The sequence below is a fragment of the Symphalangus syndactylus genome, chromosome 19 (assembly GCF_028878055.3).
Source record: "Symphalangus syndactylus isolate Jambi chromosome 19, NHGRI_mSymSyn1-v2.1_pri, whole genome shotgun sequence".
NCBI classification, from domain to species: Eukaryota; Metazoa; Chordata; class Mammalia; order Primates; family Hylobatidae; genus Symphalangus; species Symphalangus syndactylus.
Window position 1 is genome coordinate 26703316 of NC_072434.2, and position 18408 is coordinate 26721723.

The window sequence follows — 18408 nt, forward strand, 5'->3', positions numbered from 1 at the left end:
TCATATTTGTATGAACAAGTACTAATATCTAAACAATGTTTAAACCAGCAAATCAAAATACGCTTTGGATTAGAAACAGCCACAGTAAAAAGTCTGTCAAATTGATCTACCAAAATATCCTACTTGGTGGCTGTTTGGCATGTCACTGTCATCTGTCATTATTTTCATTTTACTGAGAAAGAAATAAACATTCAGAGAAATTTAGTGCCTCATCCTAGCCCATCTAGAAAAAAAAAAAAAAATGGCAGATTCAGAGCTGTGACCAGAGTGTCCAGAAAGACAAGAGAACTTTATCTAGGAGCTGGGAAAAAAACGTCTCTCTGGAGAGCACACAGAATAATGTTTAGGGCAGAATGGGTACAGAATTTGTATGGTAAAAGTCCAGGCGTGACCTGGTTGAGAAGTTCCCTTGGGTTGATTTTGTTTTAATACAAAGATTTTTGGTTGCTGTTTTTGCTTTTGTTTTCTAAACTTCAGCTGACCACACTTGTAAGATAATGAGCAATGTCAATGGAAACATTGAAACAGGTCATGGATTGTTATCTGTTTGGAATGGAGCAACTCCTGCATTAGATCTATAGTAGGACAGGATGACTTCTGTGGCCATGCCAGCAATTGTGATTTGTTAATGTATCATGCTTGGCCCCTAGGTTTATTGAGCATCTAGTAAGTGTCAGGACTATACAGGATGCTGTGGCTGCAGTGATGAACAAGGTGGACATAGCTGGTGGCCTTAGAATACTAATAGTCTAACAGGGAAGGTATTAAGCCAGTCACTTAAAATTTTAATTAGAGAATTATAACTGTGGCAATTATTGGGGAAAATATGTAGAATTGTATATAGACCCAGATAACAAGAATATTTGCTCTAGTCCCATGGGTCAGGGAATGTCTTCCTGAGGAATTGATAATCTTTTACCTGAAAAGTGAAGAGAGACTAAATGGGCAAAAGGATGGGTACAGCACATTCCATATGGGGGCAGCATATACGAAGCTCTGAGTCCTGATAGTGACTGTTCAAGGACTTGGAGCAGAGCAAGGGAAGACTGGTGCGAGGAGGCTGAAATGGAATTTAGAAGCCATATTTTCATGGCTTTGTAAAGTATGTTCATAAGTTGGTCTGAATTTTAAGAATAACAGGAAATCATTGAAGGATAGAGAAATTTTAAAAGATAACTGTGGGTGCAATGTAGAGAATTGTTTCAGGAAAAGAAAGAGTGGGTGAGAGCAGACCAGTTAAAAGACTTCTGCATTGCCACAACTATGAGAGCATAGAAGGGCAAGTTTTGTTTATTTGTTTTTGTTTTCTTAAAGAAAAGAATATTGTCTTTAGACTGCCACAAGTAGTGATAATCTTACTAAGGAAACAACATGTACATGCATATGGAAAAATGACAGATTTCAACATAATATAACCACAAATATAAGTAAATAATTTAAAATACTCAACATGTATAAATACAAGAGTGATACCTTTATATAGTGAAAACCACTTTTAAAGTTTAGATTGGCAATGGTTTACACAGATGAGATTTTTGAATACAGAGGATTCCTGATATTTATCATACTGTCATTTATTACTAACTCAGACTCACTGAAGTATTTTGAAATTATTTATGAAAGATTACATACATTTATACTTGTTTTAGTGTTGATAGTCAGTTGCAGTCCAAAAATCCCAATTAGTGTTTTATGTGTATCTGAGTGTGTCTGTATACCTCCTATTAATGTATACCCTTGTTAATTAAAAACATTATTTCCGCTACCATGGCAAATCAGAATTTATAGTGTAACATAGCTCAGTAGGTAATATTTTGAATAAAGTGTAGTAAAAATTTTCCAATATTCTTATATTTGTGTGTTTTGCTTTATGATACAAATACAGCTAGTTTCAGAGTCCCCCAGTAGCCTGTGCCTGTGAAGTAGAATATATGGTGTGCTTTTCATCTTTATATTGGTTAGTAAAAATATTTATTGAATAAATTAATGCAGGCAGAGAACTCTTCCATAGATATTTTACACATCTCCACAATTATATTTACATCACTGAGTCAGAACATGAAGTAACTGTAAAAAAGTTTTAAGTGGAACAAACTATATCTTTTTTTTTTTTAAGTACAGTATTGCTCTATTATGTTCCTAGTGCCCAGGGAAAGGAGACTTATTATTTCATTTTAATTCTAAAATGTTCTACATGCAAAATGTATTTAGCTCATATTAAGACCCAGAAATAGATGGATGGTATTAGTGTTTCAAAGGAGCCTAAATAAATCTATTAGACAACCAAATTTGTAAATATAAAATATTATAACTGAATACAAGTAATAGTCTATGGATGTAAAGGGTGTTAACATACAGTGTTTCATTATACAAGTATTAGTTCTAGATTTTTCACTAGGTGGCAGGCTTAGCTAATACTTTCAGTTTCTCAGTCCAAAATAACATAAATGTTATAGGTTCATTTATGTAGAACAGAAATGGGAGGCACATCATGTAAATTATGTTGTCCTATTTAAGTTCAACTCCAGAAGTCACCCAAATACAATGACTGGGTCACTCAACCATATTTTCACTCACTCTTATTAAGACCCCAAATATTTCTAGCTACATATATGTGTATATTTCTATTTGATAAAATGTGCTATAAAAGGATAATAAACCAAAGAATCCAGGTAACCACAACTTGATTCAAAGTGAGAATACTGATTTATATCAAAGATAAAATACATATTTTTAAGGGAAATTGTTCCAAAAGTTAAACTCGATTTTCATTAGTTTGTAGCGACATTTTCCTCATAAATTCTATCTCTAGCCTGATATCTCAACACTGTCCTAAATGTTCTTCAAAATTTATCCATTCGCTATTGTCTTAATGCTACTTAATCTAGGAGTGTTTAGTCAGCCAAAATTTATCACCCTTAGAAAAATACATATATCCTTATAATTTGGGAATTTTTATTGTTTCATCTATTGTATTATAGTGTTTAAAGTCAGGAATCTTACTTTATGTGTTTATCTATCTCCTGGAGACCAGAACTTTCTAATAGTAAAAAGTTGATAATTATTCATTAAGGCTAAATTGAAGTAATTTATAAAATGTTATTTTTAAAAGAGTTGATTTTTAATATATGAAACACGAATCCATTGCTAGATATTGTTAATAATTTATTTTATTTGGATCATCTGTGTCTCCTTACACTGGTCTATCTTCCTCTTTATTATAATGGTGAGGGGAAGCTTCAGAACCCAATGCTGTGGTGTGACCCAGGCTCTGCCACCTACTAGGCTGTTACCTTGAACATATACTATTTTGTCTCTTTGGGCCTCAGTTTCCTCATCTGTAAACTAATAATTGGAGGTAAATCATAGAGTAGTTTTTTGCAGTTTGAAGAGGTAATGTGACTCTTTCAATTTCTAACACAAGTTAGAAACTATTGAGATCCAAAGAAGTCAGGCAGATAGAGATAAAAATATTAGGCTGGAGGTGGTGACTTTGGTGTAGGCAAAAGTGAGCTTTTAAAATCCACCCTTGAGAACCATGGTCAGGAGACATACCGGACAACCACAAGACTTATCCTAGAGGACTCTCTCTTCACAGCTTGGCACAGACCAGTACACATCTAAAGACACTGAAAAGATAAGAGTCAGGGTTGAGACGCGCACCCTCAGCTCTTCCTAGGGAAGGAGAGATGGAAACACAAGAGGGTTCCTACCTGGTGTGAAGATTACATGAGTTAACACATAGACAACTCTTAGAGCAGTGCTTTATAATTATTGTTTTATGGATGTGTGTTACCCATCGTAGAGAAAAAAAAAAGGAAAAGACAAAGAGGAGAACCTTAGATCCGTTAATTTTTCTTTTTAAAGTTCAGTGCATGAATGTGGGATTTATTGTCTACATGAATTTATAGGGCTTTGTGCTCATTGATTCATTTTTGTCCTATTTTTCATTTTGGTTTCTATTTCCCCAGATGATGGAATTTTGTCTATGACAACCATATATGGTGAATATCTTTAGTGACATTGTTATTTTAAAATATTTCTTAAATAAATACTTTGAAACTCCCAGATGGTATGAAATTTGGCAGTTGGTGGCATTTCCCAGGCCTACCAGATGGAGTTTGCCAGCCAAAAGTCAATTGACATTTTTTTTCCGTCAGGCCACTTTTCTAATTTTTAAAGAGTTTTTGAGAAAATAACTTTTATTTATCGAATGCACTATCATGGGTGACTTTTGAGTGAGAATAGAGCTGCTAAAAGAAAATCATGTGAAATGCGGATAATACAATGTTTCTCCATAAACTATTCTAATTAAATTCAGTGCCCTCTTCATCAAGATTTAATCTCAAATGCACAAACATGAATTGAGAAATTGTTTACTTTAACAAACATTTGTTAATTAAAGGAATATAAGGTCATAGGCACTGAGAGGGAAACCTTGCTTTCTAGATGTTATGATTTATTAGGAGAGCTAAGGCATGAATAAAACCAACCCGGTAGCTAGAGAGGCCGACAGGTAGTGTAATCAATAAATCAAATACTGGGGAGCCAAACTGGAGAGGATGATTCTGACTTTAAAAATCTTTTAAGTTTCATCTTGAATGGATTTGAGAACCACTTTAAATATTGGTCGTGATTTCGTAATATAGGGATTCAGGAGAAAAGTAAACAGAAAAGAAATGGCATTTCAGGCAGAAATAACAACATGAGAAAAATTTTAAAAACTAAGAAAATAGTAATAACCGTTTTAACTAAGAAACAGTACCTTTTGTATGTAGCCACTAGCTTCATGCTTTGCTACATCCTTTCTTTGCAGAATCTGATATTTTGAGTTTCTGTAATGAATTTAAGGTCACAGAACTATTGAAAAAGTTATCAGTTGCACAAATAAAATTACTGTATTTTTAACATTAAAAGTCAGCAAAAGAAATTATATCGTGGTTGTTGTTTTGCTGATATTATTTTAATAACAATTACTACAATTTACCTAAATCAATAACTACAATAGTATTTATTATCAAAATGAAGATTAAGGACTAGGATTGTTTAGTCAGCCACAATTTATTACCCCTAGAAAAAAATATATATCCTTATAATTTGCAAATTTTATTAAAAGATTTCACAAAATACCCAATGATATCTTAGGTCTCAAAGGCCTTGATTAGGTAAGGCCCAATGTTAGTCCATTTGGTCTAATGGCCAAGAGGGCGTGTTAAGTTTTACAGATAACTCTGAAAAAAAAAAAAAAAAAACTCTTCTTAAGAATTTGTTAGTGTCTTAACCGGAATGGTGACTAAAGCCCCGTGTAAACACACCTGGGAGGCAGATAATCAGAGAAGCCTAGTCTGAAGGCTAGGAAAGGCCCTGCTTGCTGCAGAGCAGTAGGGTGGGTGCACTCTTCCCAGCAGGAGGGAGCATTCCTGGCAAATCACCCATCAATCTCCCGGAGTTGGACCTGAGGAAAGGTAAAAACTCATCTGTAATGCTGGAGTTCGGGGACAGGGCTCCCATCTTAAAAGAAGCGTGTGTCACATCAAGCACTAGGGCACATGGAAGTAACAGCACCCTCATGACCGAATGAGCATAAATTCATACATTGAGAGCAGCAGGAGCTGATTTGCTCCTGAGCCACACAAACAGGCTGTTTATATTCTGCATATTTGCAGTCAGTTTTAGTCCCTGAGTTCATGGGATGACTTCAACCTAGTGATGGGAATTTTAAGTGGTCATAACTTAGTTTAAAGACATATCATATGAAAAACAAAGGTGATTATCACAGAAGTGGCTGCCACAGAGAATATCAAAATATTTAAACAGGGAAAGCTACCAGGGATGCATAGATACCAGGTAAGGATCAGATCATGAACAACAGCAAAAATAAAAAGCGTTTATTGTGGTATCATCCTGCCCCTTTTCTCTGGGGGAAAGAAATCTTGTGTGAGCGTGTATGTATGTGTGCTCGTTTTGGTATGTATTTGAGAGAGTGTCAAATGGGAAGAAGGCTAATGTGAAGCCACGGGACCTGTGAAAAAATTTTCAGGATACTTTTGGGGAACACTATCAATGCTTTAGCCTTTGCCCCAATTCATTACAATGAAATTTTATATAAATTATTTCCTAATTTCAGAAGTTTATTGTAGCAAGATTTGACATTTAAAAATTGCCCACTGTGAGAATAAGGAGCCATAGGACGTGAAAGAGCTCACATAATAGACAAGAAGCTCATTATGTGAAACTTTTGCCAATCAGGTTATTTATCTTTATAAATTTCTGTTTCAATATCATCCACAAAGTAATCTTGTAACTTCTTAAATCAGCTTTATGAGTTTCTTCTATGTTGTTCCATAATTGTAGACAGAAAATGTCTTAAAAAAGCCAAATTACTGAATTTATTTTTCTTATTGTGCTAAAATGTCTGTTAAAATATTCTTTGGGAAATAGTGTTTCATTTTTCCCGCATTGTATAGAAGATTTTATGTGGCACTGCCTGCTGTTGTAATTGGATATAGTTTTATGCCCAAGGCTAGGAATCACTCACTCATAAATATGTTGTTATAAAAAAATACCATATTGGATTGTTAGTGTAATGCAAATCTTCTTTTGAAATGTAGGTTGTTTTCCAGTCTCAGTATTATCACAGAGCTAACTCACCCAGCCAACATGAGATTCATGCAATTCAGAGCCAAAGACTGTTACTCTCTTGCTCTTTCAAAACTGGAAAAGGTAAGACCCCACATTATCAAGTAAATTAGACTTAACCATCTTTATTCAAAAATTAACTGTAAATATATAAATAAAAATGACATGAGATAGTAAAACTAAAATGCTGTTTTGAATTTTTATTTGGGAGATGAAATTCTAGTTCATAATTTTTTAAAAAATGTGAATTGACAGATTTGAACAATTTATATCACAGGTAAATATAATGGAGATATTTTGTTCTATTATTATTAAGTATTAAACACATGATTTGTGAAAAAATTAAATGCAACAGAAATGTGTATACTCACTTATTTGCTATGTCATGAAAATGCTGGCTTCTCAGATGTCACCAACACAACCTGACGTAAAGCTAAGTTTATTGCTTACCTAGGTAGGGGAGACTACCTCCCCAGTAGAAGTTTGGCTAGGTCTCAGAGGGAGGAAAACAAGGTCAAAATATACTGAGAACTGGAATTTAATTTAATAATGATATTTCAAAACAGGGACTTGACTGAGATTGGGTAGATATCCGGGTAATGCTAATAGACAATGGAATTGCAAAATAATGTTATATGGTCAGAAAGATTTGGTTTCCATTTTCACTGTACAGGCTGAGTGTGGGTGTAGACGGTTTTTGCACTCAGCTTTTACTTACTGCTAAATAGTAGTGTACTGAGAGAATTAGAGGTGAAAGGAAAAAAAAGACCCAGTCTTACACATGTAAAATGTGTTAACCTGGGTGTGGTGGCTCGTGCCTATAATCAGAGTGACCTGGGAAGCTGAGACAGGAAGATCCCTTGAGCCCAAAGTTCGACGCTGCAGTGAGCTATGATCATGGCAGTACACTCCAGCCTGGGTGGCCTAGTGAGATCCCATTTTAAAAAATAAATAAATAGTTAAATCTAGGCTGTTTTCATTTCTTATAACAATATAAGAGGTAGAGAAAATGATGCCTTATATTTTTTGGTTAGTTATTTCTTTTAATTTCCAATTATGACAGACCAGATGCTGTCCTAATTCCTGGGAAACATATTGTTGAGTAAGGTTGTGTCTGTGCCTTCGTCTATTGATTTCTCTAAAGCTGGTCACACACTTAATGTTTATAGAGCCTTACCCTGCTTTTTTATAGCCATAGGGGAATTGTTGTTGTGCCCTGTTTCCAGATGTGGAAACTGAGTTTGAGACTAGATAGATACCTCTCCCAAGATTATACAGCTACCAGTTCAATTCAGTAAGGGAAATGTAAGGCTATTAATATTCAGGACAGAAAATTTCCACTATGCCACATCGCTTTAGCAACATAAAAAAAGATGGCAAGCAGGGCTAAATTGACTCAGACTCTTCGAAAGCAAACCAAATAATCAGGAATCCAGCAGGAATCCGTGCTGGCAAGATGTAGTACAGCCTCCTTCATGGCAAGTGAGGTAGAATCACCTTGTGATGAAGAAGCCAGGCTCTGGAATCAGATTGGTCCAATTCACTACTGCTTTTGAGGAATGGAAACTGGATAAAGTATTTCATAGCCTTGGGATCCTTATGTGGGAAAATAGTGGTAGGAGCTGTTTTAAATAGTAGGGTCATTATAAAGATAACAGCACATAATCTATGCAAAACACTTAGCCCTGCATTTGACATATAATTAGTACTCAAATAAATGGTACTAAAAGCATAATGATACATTTTATATTTGTTGATATTGTCACTAATAAACATTTCATTCTGTGTATTCTAGTTGTTGACGAGTCAGTTGATGTAGCAAGGTCATAATTGTGGAAGGTATTTTCAGTATTTGTGAGCATTTGTGTTGACATGGTTGTGTGCTTAGTGCATTAGGGAAAAAAGAAAAATATGAGGTATGTATGTCAGTCAATTACATACATCTCCTTATCCAAAGGAAAAATAAAACTTAATACTTTTGCAGCAAGCAAGAAGGTACAATTTAGTACCAAGTATCTAGGCTAAACTCCCAAAGAGAGAGACACAAGTTGCCTTCCTCCTTGATGTTTACATTTCAAAAAGATACCCCCAAGGCCCACAAGAAAAACATTCCCGGAATGCAAAACTGGCTAGAGGTTTATTCAGCTTTTCAGAGATTTGCATCCATCTCAGGGACAGAGAAGGGATTTCCAGTTACAAGTTTTTGACAGAGAAAGGATTTACAGTTACAAGTTTTCTAAAGAAAATGCTCCAAGGAAAAGGGAAGGGACTTTTGTCATCAGGTTTTTTTTTTTTTTTTTTTAAGATTTGTATTTGTCCTTATATCTTTTAGATTTTCCCACGAAGAAAAAAGAAACTCAATATATCAACATATTTCCAAATTATTCAGGGATAGGATGGCTGGAGGAAGTGGGATTAAAATAATTGTTTGAATGTTATAAAGCCATGGAAAATTGTTTGATCCACTTGTTACCATATTATGCTAACGTTAGGATTTCAGAAACTTAAAAATTTAAAAACGTAGAAACTTTTTAGTCTTTTACACTCCCGTGGGTTGAATCTCATGCCCCATCAAAAAAAAAAAAAAAAAAAAAAGTTGTGCTGGAGTCCTAACCCTTACAGATGTGGTCTTTAGAGAAAGGCAGTCAGCTTCAAAGGAGACCATAGGGTGGTTTCTAATTTGTGGCTCACTGACATTTTTATTAAAAGGGTGAATTTAGATACAGAGACAGACACACATTAAAGGAAGGCAATGTGAAGGGAAACAGAAGACAGTCTTCCATAAGCCAAGGAGAAAGGCCTGGAACAGATCTTTCATTTACGGTCCTCAGAACGAACCAATCTTGACAACATCTTTATTTCAGACTTCTTGCCTCCACGACTGTAAGACAATAAATCTATATTGTTTAAAACACCCAGTTGATATTACTTTGTTATGGCAGCCCTATCAAACAAATAATGTTCTGTGAATTATATGGTAAATCTTCCAATCAAGGTTTTTTTTTAATCACTAATATTTACTGGTATGACAGCTAACACAGTATTTAATTATCTTTCCATATTTGTATTCTGGGTGCAAGGAGATTTTTAGGATTAGAAAACTGATCTCTATTTCTAACATTTAAATAATCAGTAGCATTTTCTATAGTTACTGTTGGCTGAGGGATACATGGATTTTTATTCTTCCAAACAATTATGAATATTGTTTCCATCTATCTATAAGTAGATGCCCTTGCACCTTCACAAGTGAGACCTTCACCTTTAGAAACACAATGAAGATTTGAAATCATGGCTGGGCATGGTGGCTTATACCTGTAATCCCAGCACTTTGGGAGGTCGAGGCAGGTGGATCACTTGAGGTTAGGAGTTTGAGACCAGCGTGGCCAACATGGTGAAATCCCATCTCTACTAATAATACAAAAATTAGCCAGGCATGGCGGTGTGCACCTGTAGTCCCAGCTATTCAGGAGGCTGAGGCATGAGAATCGCTTGAATCCAGGAGGTAGAAGGTGTAGTGAGCCAAGATTGTGCCATTGCACTCCAGCTTGGGCGACAGAGAGAGACTCTGCCTCTAAATAAATAAATAAATCAGAAATAAACACCATCGTGGCGGCTTATACACTTTTTTTTGCTACTAAGTGGCTTCATTCATGTTTAAGAAGTGGTAGGATTTACAGGGATAAGTGTGGAATGTTAAACTGCATTATTCCCAATTACTTTACTTTTGTGATGATTAGGCTTTGATGTTTTCCTTGTAGACCTTGCATTCTAATAAATATTAATATATGGTTTCCATTGGTATCAGAAATAATACTCTGTAAAGATTTTCTGAAAGTAGCTACTTAGTGAAGAATATCTACTTTAGGGGATATAGGGGTGAAGATAAAATTTTCCCTTTGCCCTCCAAAGGTTTGCTGAAACACACAAAAGGCAGATTAATAGCAGAAATGGCATGCAAATTTATTAGCATGCATGCTAGAGAATCACCAAGTGATTGCCCCACCATGCAGTGGGGTACACATGGTTATATACTTTCTTTCTAGAGGAAAGAGAGATGAGAGGTATGAATGATTTTGGGCGGACGCATAGTAAATGATCTTCAGGGAAATTCAATAGACTTGAGGAACATATAATGTGGCCTGGGACAAAATCTGTTGGGCCCACAGAACAGACAATGGTTTGTGACAAAAGTCTGTTCAGGTGTGTTGACAGACTTCAGTCCTGCTTCCTGTGACGTGAGTTCAATTAATGAAAACTCAAAGAAGAGACCAGAGTAATTGTTTTCTTCTTTGGCAGGTTCAGACTTTAGGCCAATAAGGGAACTTCAGAGAACAACTTCATCCTGTGCTTTGGGAGAGAAAGGACTGAGAGGAGGTTGTAGGATGGTGGGGAATCAGAGAGATCTTGAGAGGCTTCTTATTCTGTTCAGCATGTCAAGGCACTACATTTTGGGGTATTAGTTTCTGAGCTCCAATAGGGAGAAAAAATTTCTCACCCATTGCAAGGTTCATGGCAGAGGTCCCTGTAACAAAAGACAGATTAACAAGAGAAAAATATAACAAATGTATTGAACATAAATCTTATGTGACAAATGTTTTCAGAAATAAAGACTCAAAGAAACAGGGAATCTGTGTATTTGTATGCCTAGGCATGGACAGCGGTACAGAATTATGATTGGACAAAGGGGGTATCATGGTAATAAATTAGGGAGGTGACTTAGCAAGGCCTATTTTTCAGATCTTCTTGGCACCTCTTTGTCTTCAGACATGAGGACATTGCCTTCCTCTGAGTAGAGGGGGAGCCCTCTGGAATGAGGATCTTATGACCTAATTTCAGTGGAAGGTCAGCTAAGTTTTATAGCCTGCTTCAGGGAAGAAGGGGTGAGAGAAGGTTAGAGAGTCCATCCTGCTGCTGCTGTTTTTCTCACGTGTCAAGCTGACATATTTTGGAGTAGCATGTCCTGAATCCCATCACCACAACACTGTCTTTCAGTGAGAAATGAAAAGAGCTAAAAACATGGAAGGATAACTAGTTCATAACAATATGAAAAATATTGTGAAGTTCATTGATTATTCCTTGCTATCTTGAGGAGCTCCCTTTTCCACTGTCTTCTGTGGCCCCTGTCTTTCCACTCAAGCTTCGTCTCAAGGCTTCATTGCCTATGTCACTTCAGAAATATACACTCTTTGCAGCCTGTGTAATTTTTGTAGCCTGCTACATGCTTATGCAAGTTTGAGAAAGTTTGAAGATTTTAATGCTTATGAAAGCTTACAAAGACTAAAAGTTTTTCAGACTATATTTGTCTTTCTGTGCCTGGCTTATTTTTCTTAACGTAATGACTATTATGTTAAGAGAAACCATCCATGTTGCTGCAAATAACATGATTTCATTATTTTTACAGATCCATATTATTCTGTTGTGTATACATATCACATTTTCTTTAGCCAGTCATCTATTGATGAACACTTAGGTTAATTCCATATCTTGGCTGTTCTAAATGATGCTGTTATAAACATGGAAGTGCAGATACCTCTTTGAAATACTAATTTTCTTTCTTTTGGGTGTATACCCAGCAGTGGGGTTACTGGATCATGTGGCAGTTCTATTAGTTTTTTGAAGAGTCTTCATATTGTTGTCCATAATTGCTGTACTACTCTGCATTCTTATAACCAACAGTTATAAGCGTTCCCGTTTCTCTGCATCCTTGCTAGCATTTGTTACTTTTTGTCTTTTTGACATTTTGATAATAGACATTCTAACTGGGGTGAGATGATGTCTCACTGTGGCCTTGATTTACATTTCTGTTATGATTAGTAATGTTGAGCATTTTGTTGTTTTGGGGAGAAATGAGCAGGTTACCTTCTATTCTGCCATCTCGGTAACAGCATTTGTGCCCATTTTCCTTTTCATCTGACCTTTCTTTTATTGTTTGTCCACTTTTTTTGCTGATTTTTTTTACGTTATCCTTGTCTTGGATATTTACATCACCACTACAGTTTTCTCAGTGATACTTTTCATGTTTGAATGTCATTGACACCTTCTCCCAACAAAGTAGGTGTAACAGGTGTAACAGGCAACATTAGAAGAGCTAAATAGAGATGGAGAAGGCACGGAGGAAAAGAAATAGAAAAGAAAACAACAATAGAAAAAAAAAGGGAAATTTTTGTCTCATTTTCTTCCGAAGGCTTATTTCTGTTCTCTTGCTTTGATATATTTCACAAAGCCTTTTATTAATGCGCGTATCTGTGCACAATTTGCTTCAAGATTGCTTTCTTTAAAATTGCTTTTGAATGGTCACCATTCCCAAATGATAGTCATAATCACAATATACAATCATGTGATAATTACACACGATGTAAGAAGGAAAATAATGATAATCTGAGATAACTAGGTGGTATAATACAAATAAATACTTGGTCTTTGTTCCTGGTTTCTGGCTCAGAACTTCAAAACTCCTTGTAATTTTCTGTGTGATAGGAGTGTCTTTTGTTATTCATACTTTCCAACCATGCTAGATGCTATGGTAACAAAGGGACTTACGGAGGGGCACCTCTGTAAGCTGGGGTGGGCACCAGAAAAAGGAAGCTCTGATTAAAAGGTTGACACTTTTAGCCTTTACCCTCAACTCCAAGGAGGGGAGAGGGGCTGGGGGTTGGGTTTCATCACTGGCTAATGATTTAATTAATCTTACCTGCATAATGAAGCCTCAGTAAAAACTCTGAAAAATGAGGCTTGGATTGCTTCCCGGTTGGTGAACATGTTGACGTCCTGAGAGAATGGGGCAACCCAATATCACAGTCACGGAATTTCTTGTGATTGGGAGACCCTTTAAGACTTTCCTCCACATGCTTTTTCATCTACTGTTCATTTATATTCTTCATAATAACATTGTAATCATATGCATAGTGCTTTTGTTGTTCTGTGAGTTATTTTAGCTAATTATTGAATCTGAGGGTTTATGGGAAGCCCCAAATTTGTAGCTGCCTGGGCAGGAATACAGTTGGCTTGAGGGTACCTAGGACTTATGGCTGGTGTTTAAATTTGGTGCAGTCTTCTTGGACTGAGCCCCTTAACTTGTGGAGTCTTTGCCAACTCTGCTTAGTGTCACAATTGAACTTAATTGTAGGATGCACACTTGATGCAACAGAATTGGTGTCAGAATGCAAACAGTCATGTCTATAAGTTATATATTACTTTTGTAGTCAGTGGTAGAACAAAACGATAAGAATTTCTACCAGTGATTGGAGACATCTTCTGGGAGAAATATGGTAAAAATGTCATTTTTTCAATATATTTTCACTATAGAATAGTAAGAAGGCAAAATTTACACATTCTCAATTTAAACTCAAGTGAATAAATATTTACTGAGCACATACTATGAGCCAAATGCCTTGCTGAATGCTAGGCATTACAACATTGAATAAACCACATAGAATTTATAATATGATGGGTGACACAGATATATGAAAACAAACAAAAGCACATTGTCTTACTAATTTTTTCTGTCCAGACAACTTAGGCTACATTTTATTCATAATCTAGGTTCTGGAACAGCTCAGTGGGAATTTGGTGCTACCTGCCAACACTGAGTTTGATTCATTAAGAAAGATTCTTATCCTGTTTTTAAGAAAATAGTTACCTTGTCTCTATATTCATCCAAAAATAATTTGAAAAGAAGACTAATTAGTTTCTATTTCTTTAAATGAGGAAAAACGTTGTCTAATCTATTCTAGAAAAGTTATGAATACAATTTATATGGATAACAATCTTAATGTATAAATTTGTCTATTAATAATATTTATAGGATTGTGATTGTACATAATGAGCCCAAAGTCTTCACATTATGCCACTAAGAAATGCAGTGCATAGCCAGGGAGGACATTCACTTCAAATTCAATGTAATTAGCTCCCCATGGAAGAGTGCCACACACCTGCTGTATATGTGTCTATTGTGAAGAGGAAAATGTACAGCAAATTGTTAAAACCATTAAAATCAAAATATTAAATGCAGAAAAGTAATGAATTTATGTAACTAAGTTAATAAAATTAAATTATTAGAATGTGGTAATTTTATAAAGTTAATTATTTTATGAAAATAAATAATTTATAATACAGTAGTTAAATATTTATTATTCTTAGGAAGTCCAACAATTGTCTTTTCATAAACGTATACACACACACACACACACATCTACAGAAAGAGAGAGAAAGAGAGAGATTGCAGAATTTATTTCACTTCTTGATAAATGAAAGAAACAAAAATGCTTATAAGTCACAAAAAAGAAAGTATCATCTAGGATGACAAAGGTTACTTTTGGGTGTGCTTTCTTTCTGAAACGTTAAAATGAATATCACTAGACAAGGACATGAAACCAATGATTTTTTTCTTGCTTATTATTTCTTCCTCTACATTAATAAATATGTCCATCACTATTTGATTCTGTTTTGCTAGTCTGCAAGGCACTACTCATTTTTGAATTCAGAGTTAAAGAGAGTACAGTACAATTAGTCAGCCTTCCATTTCAAGGCAGAGAGAACTGAAATAGGAACCCTTGACTTCACAGCCCAAGTCAAATAAAAAACATTTCAAAACATTAAAGCCAACAGAGTACCAGATTTATTATATAGGGAAAATGAACACTTATTTGTGAGTTTATTTTAAATATCTTTCTTGTTGCTGTAACCTGTAGAGGAATTACTTGAGAGATTCTGTGCTGAATGCTGTCATTATATTTAGCTTGAACTAATTGGATACAGGCTCAGAAAATGTTCAGATAATTAGTTTACCATTTTCAGTGCATAAATTTCTCCACAAGATGTAGAATTTGTATCATTTGTATTTAAAGTCCTTCCAAATTCCTTCCAGTAATATATTAGGAATCTAAAATTATAGTCTCCATATACTTATTCATATTTGTGATATATTCATTGTCATAATCAAACTGTATCAGATTAATTGAATATGGACGTATTTAAATTACTGTTAACTCTTTTTGAAAAAAAGTTTGCTCTTTGGCTTCTTTGACTATTTCATTTTTTGTAATTTCTATAACTATCATATTTTCTTATTTATTTATGTAATGTTTTTAAACTCGATTATTGGGGCTTCAAACTGTCATCAAATCATAAAACTAAACTTAGGACAGTTTATCTTTAATACATCAAACAGAGAATAGTATATTTATATATAATTTCATTCTTTATTTTGAAAATGATTTTGATCTGTGGGACCCATTATTGTATGCAATTCGTCATATGCTCATGTGATTATAACTGATTTAAGCAGTATTTTAGAAGTGTAACATGTGGAAGAGTTTTGGTGTATCAAAACAACAAAATAGTCTAGACTCAGCAATGAGTCATTCATGTGCACTCCTGTTAATCTTTCAAAATCATGATATAATTTACATTGACAACCCTCCATGTCATAAAACGTACACAAAAAATTTATGCATCCTTTGTTTATCTTCTAAGGACTCAGATATTTAAATATTATCTTTAAATTTATAGCCTTCCTAACTTAAAACTAATCTCTTGAATGATGATTTTTATGCTCAATAAAAATAAGACTTCCTAACTTAAAGCTAATCTCTTGAATGATAGTTTGTATGCTCAATAAAAATATTATTTTTAAATTTTTTTGCCTTACTCAAAACCTAGTTTTTACACTTATACTGTCGTTAAAAGGAGTGGAATATCCTCCTTAATTCTTATATGAAGACTATTTTCTAACCTTTTCTGTTCAAAAATTTCACCCAGTGGGGATTGCCAAATGTTTCTGTAGACATTTTGAGTGGTTCGAATTCTCCATCTCTTTCCTTGCATTTTACAATTTTTTTTTGATTTTCAGACTTTACCTTATCATGAATATTACTGTTGACTTTGCCTGTTTTTGTTATTTTTAGAATTATAGTTGTAACTTAAGAGTTACAATTTTTGAACAATAATAAATCATACAGAATTTACCTTTATTTGTGTTTTTAAATATTATAGGTACAAACAGCTTATTTTATAGTTTATAAAAGCACAAGAAAGAACACTGGTTTTAACTTTTCCAAATTATCATTTTAAAAAGTACAAATGTTTTATTCTTTTATTCTATATTTTTATTTTTAATTGACAAATAATTGTTAATTGGGTACAGTGTGACATTTATATATATACACATATATATATTTACAATGTGTTATGATTAGATCAGACTAATTAACAAATCCAGGACCTCACATACTTATTACTTTTGTAGTGAAAAGATTTAAAATCAACTCTTCAAGCAATTTTGAAATATACAATACATTATTATTTTTTGAAGTTAGCATTTTTTTTTGCAATAGATCACTCAGCTTTTTCCTCTTAACTGAAATGTTGCACTCTTTTGATCAACATCCCCTTATGCCCTTCCACCAGTCTCTGGTAACCATCATTCTACTCTCTACTATGAATTCAACTTCAATGACATAATTTTTTTTAGACAAAATAGTATTCCATTATGTATATATATATCATATTTTCTTTATCCATTAATCTGATGATGGACACCTAGGTTGCTTCCATATCTTAGCTATTATGAATAAGGCTGCCATGAACATAGGAGTGCAGATATCTCTTCAACATACTTTTTCAATTTATTTGAATATATACCCAGAAGTGAGATTACTGTATTGCATGCCTATTTTTAGTTTTCTGAGGAAACTCCATACTGTTTTTCATAATGGCTGTCTTGGCCAGGCACAGTGGCTCATGCCTGTAATCCCAGCACTTCGAGAGGCCAAGGCAGGTGGATCACGAGGTCAGGAGATCGAGATCATCCTGGCCAACATGGTGAAACCCTGTCTCTACTAAAAATATGAAAATTAGCTGGATATGGTGGCGTGTGTCTGTAATCCCAGCTACTTGGGAGGCTGAGACAGGAGAATCGCTTGAACCAGGGAGTCGGAGCTTGCAATGAACTGAGATAGCACCACTGCACTCTAGCCTGGCGACAGAGCGAGATTCAGTCTCAAAAAACAAAAAACGAAACATAATGGCTGCCTTAATTTACATTCCCACCAACAGTGCAAAGGGTTCCCTTTGCTCCACTCCTCTGGCTAACAGTTATATTTTGTCTTTTTGATAGTAGCCATTCTAACAGGTATGAGGTGATATCTTGTTGTAGCTTTAATAATTTCCTTGATGATCAGTGATGTTGATCAGCTTTTCCTATACATGTTCTTTTGAGAGGTGTTTCTGTAGGACCTTTGTTTTTTTTGTGACTCAGTTATTTGTTTTATTGCTGTTGAGTTGTTTGAGTCCTTATATATTTTGGATATGAGCCCCTTATCAAATGTATTATTTGCCAATATTTTCTCCTAATCTATAGGATGTCTGTTCATTCCATTAATTGTTTTTTTCTTTTTTGACTGTGCAGCAGCCTTTTAGTTTGTTATAATCCCATTTGTTTGTTTATGTTCTTGCTGCTTGTGCTGTTGGGGTCCTAGATAATAAGTTATTGCCCAGAGCAATGTTGTGGAATACTTCCTCTATGTTTTCTTCTAATAGTTTGACAATTTCTGGCCTTATATTTAAGTCTTTGAGTTGATTTTTGCATATAGCATGAGATAAGCGTCCAATTTCATGCCTTTGCTTGCAGATATCCAGTTTTCCCAGCACAGTTTAGTGAAGAAATGATCTTTTCACCATGGTGTGGCCTGGCACCTTTGTTAAAAAAAATCAATTGACCATTAATTCATGGGTTTATTTCTGGGCTCTTTATCCTGTTCTATTGGTCAA

The 18408-nt window shown here is 34.7% G+C and overlaps 1 protein-coding gene across 5 annotated transcripts in view; it reads left to right on the forward strand.

Moving 5' to 3' along the window:
* KCNT2 (potassium sodium-activated channel subfamily T member 2) overlaps nt 1–18408 on the forward strand; it is a 398329-nt gene that overhangs the window by 305525 nt on the left and 74396 nt on the right. For all 5 annotated transcript variants that reach the window (XM_055233859.2, XM_055233862.2, XM_055233861.2 and 2 more), the window contains one exon: nt 6612–6723. In XM_055233859.2, coding sequence (XP_055089834.1) covers nt 6612–6723 — 112 coding nt within the window. The remainder of the gene's footprint in view (nt 1–6611; nt 6724–18408) is intronic.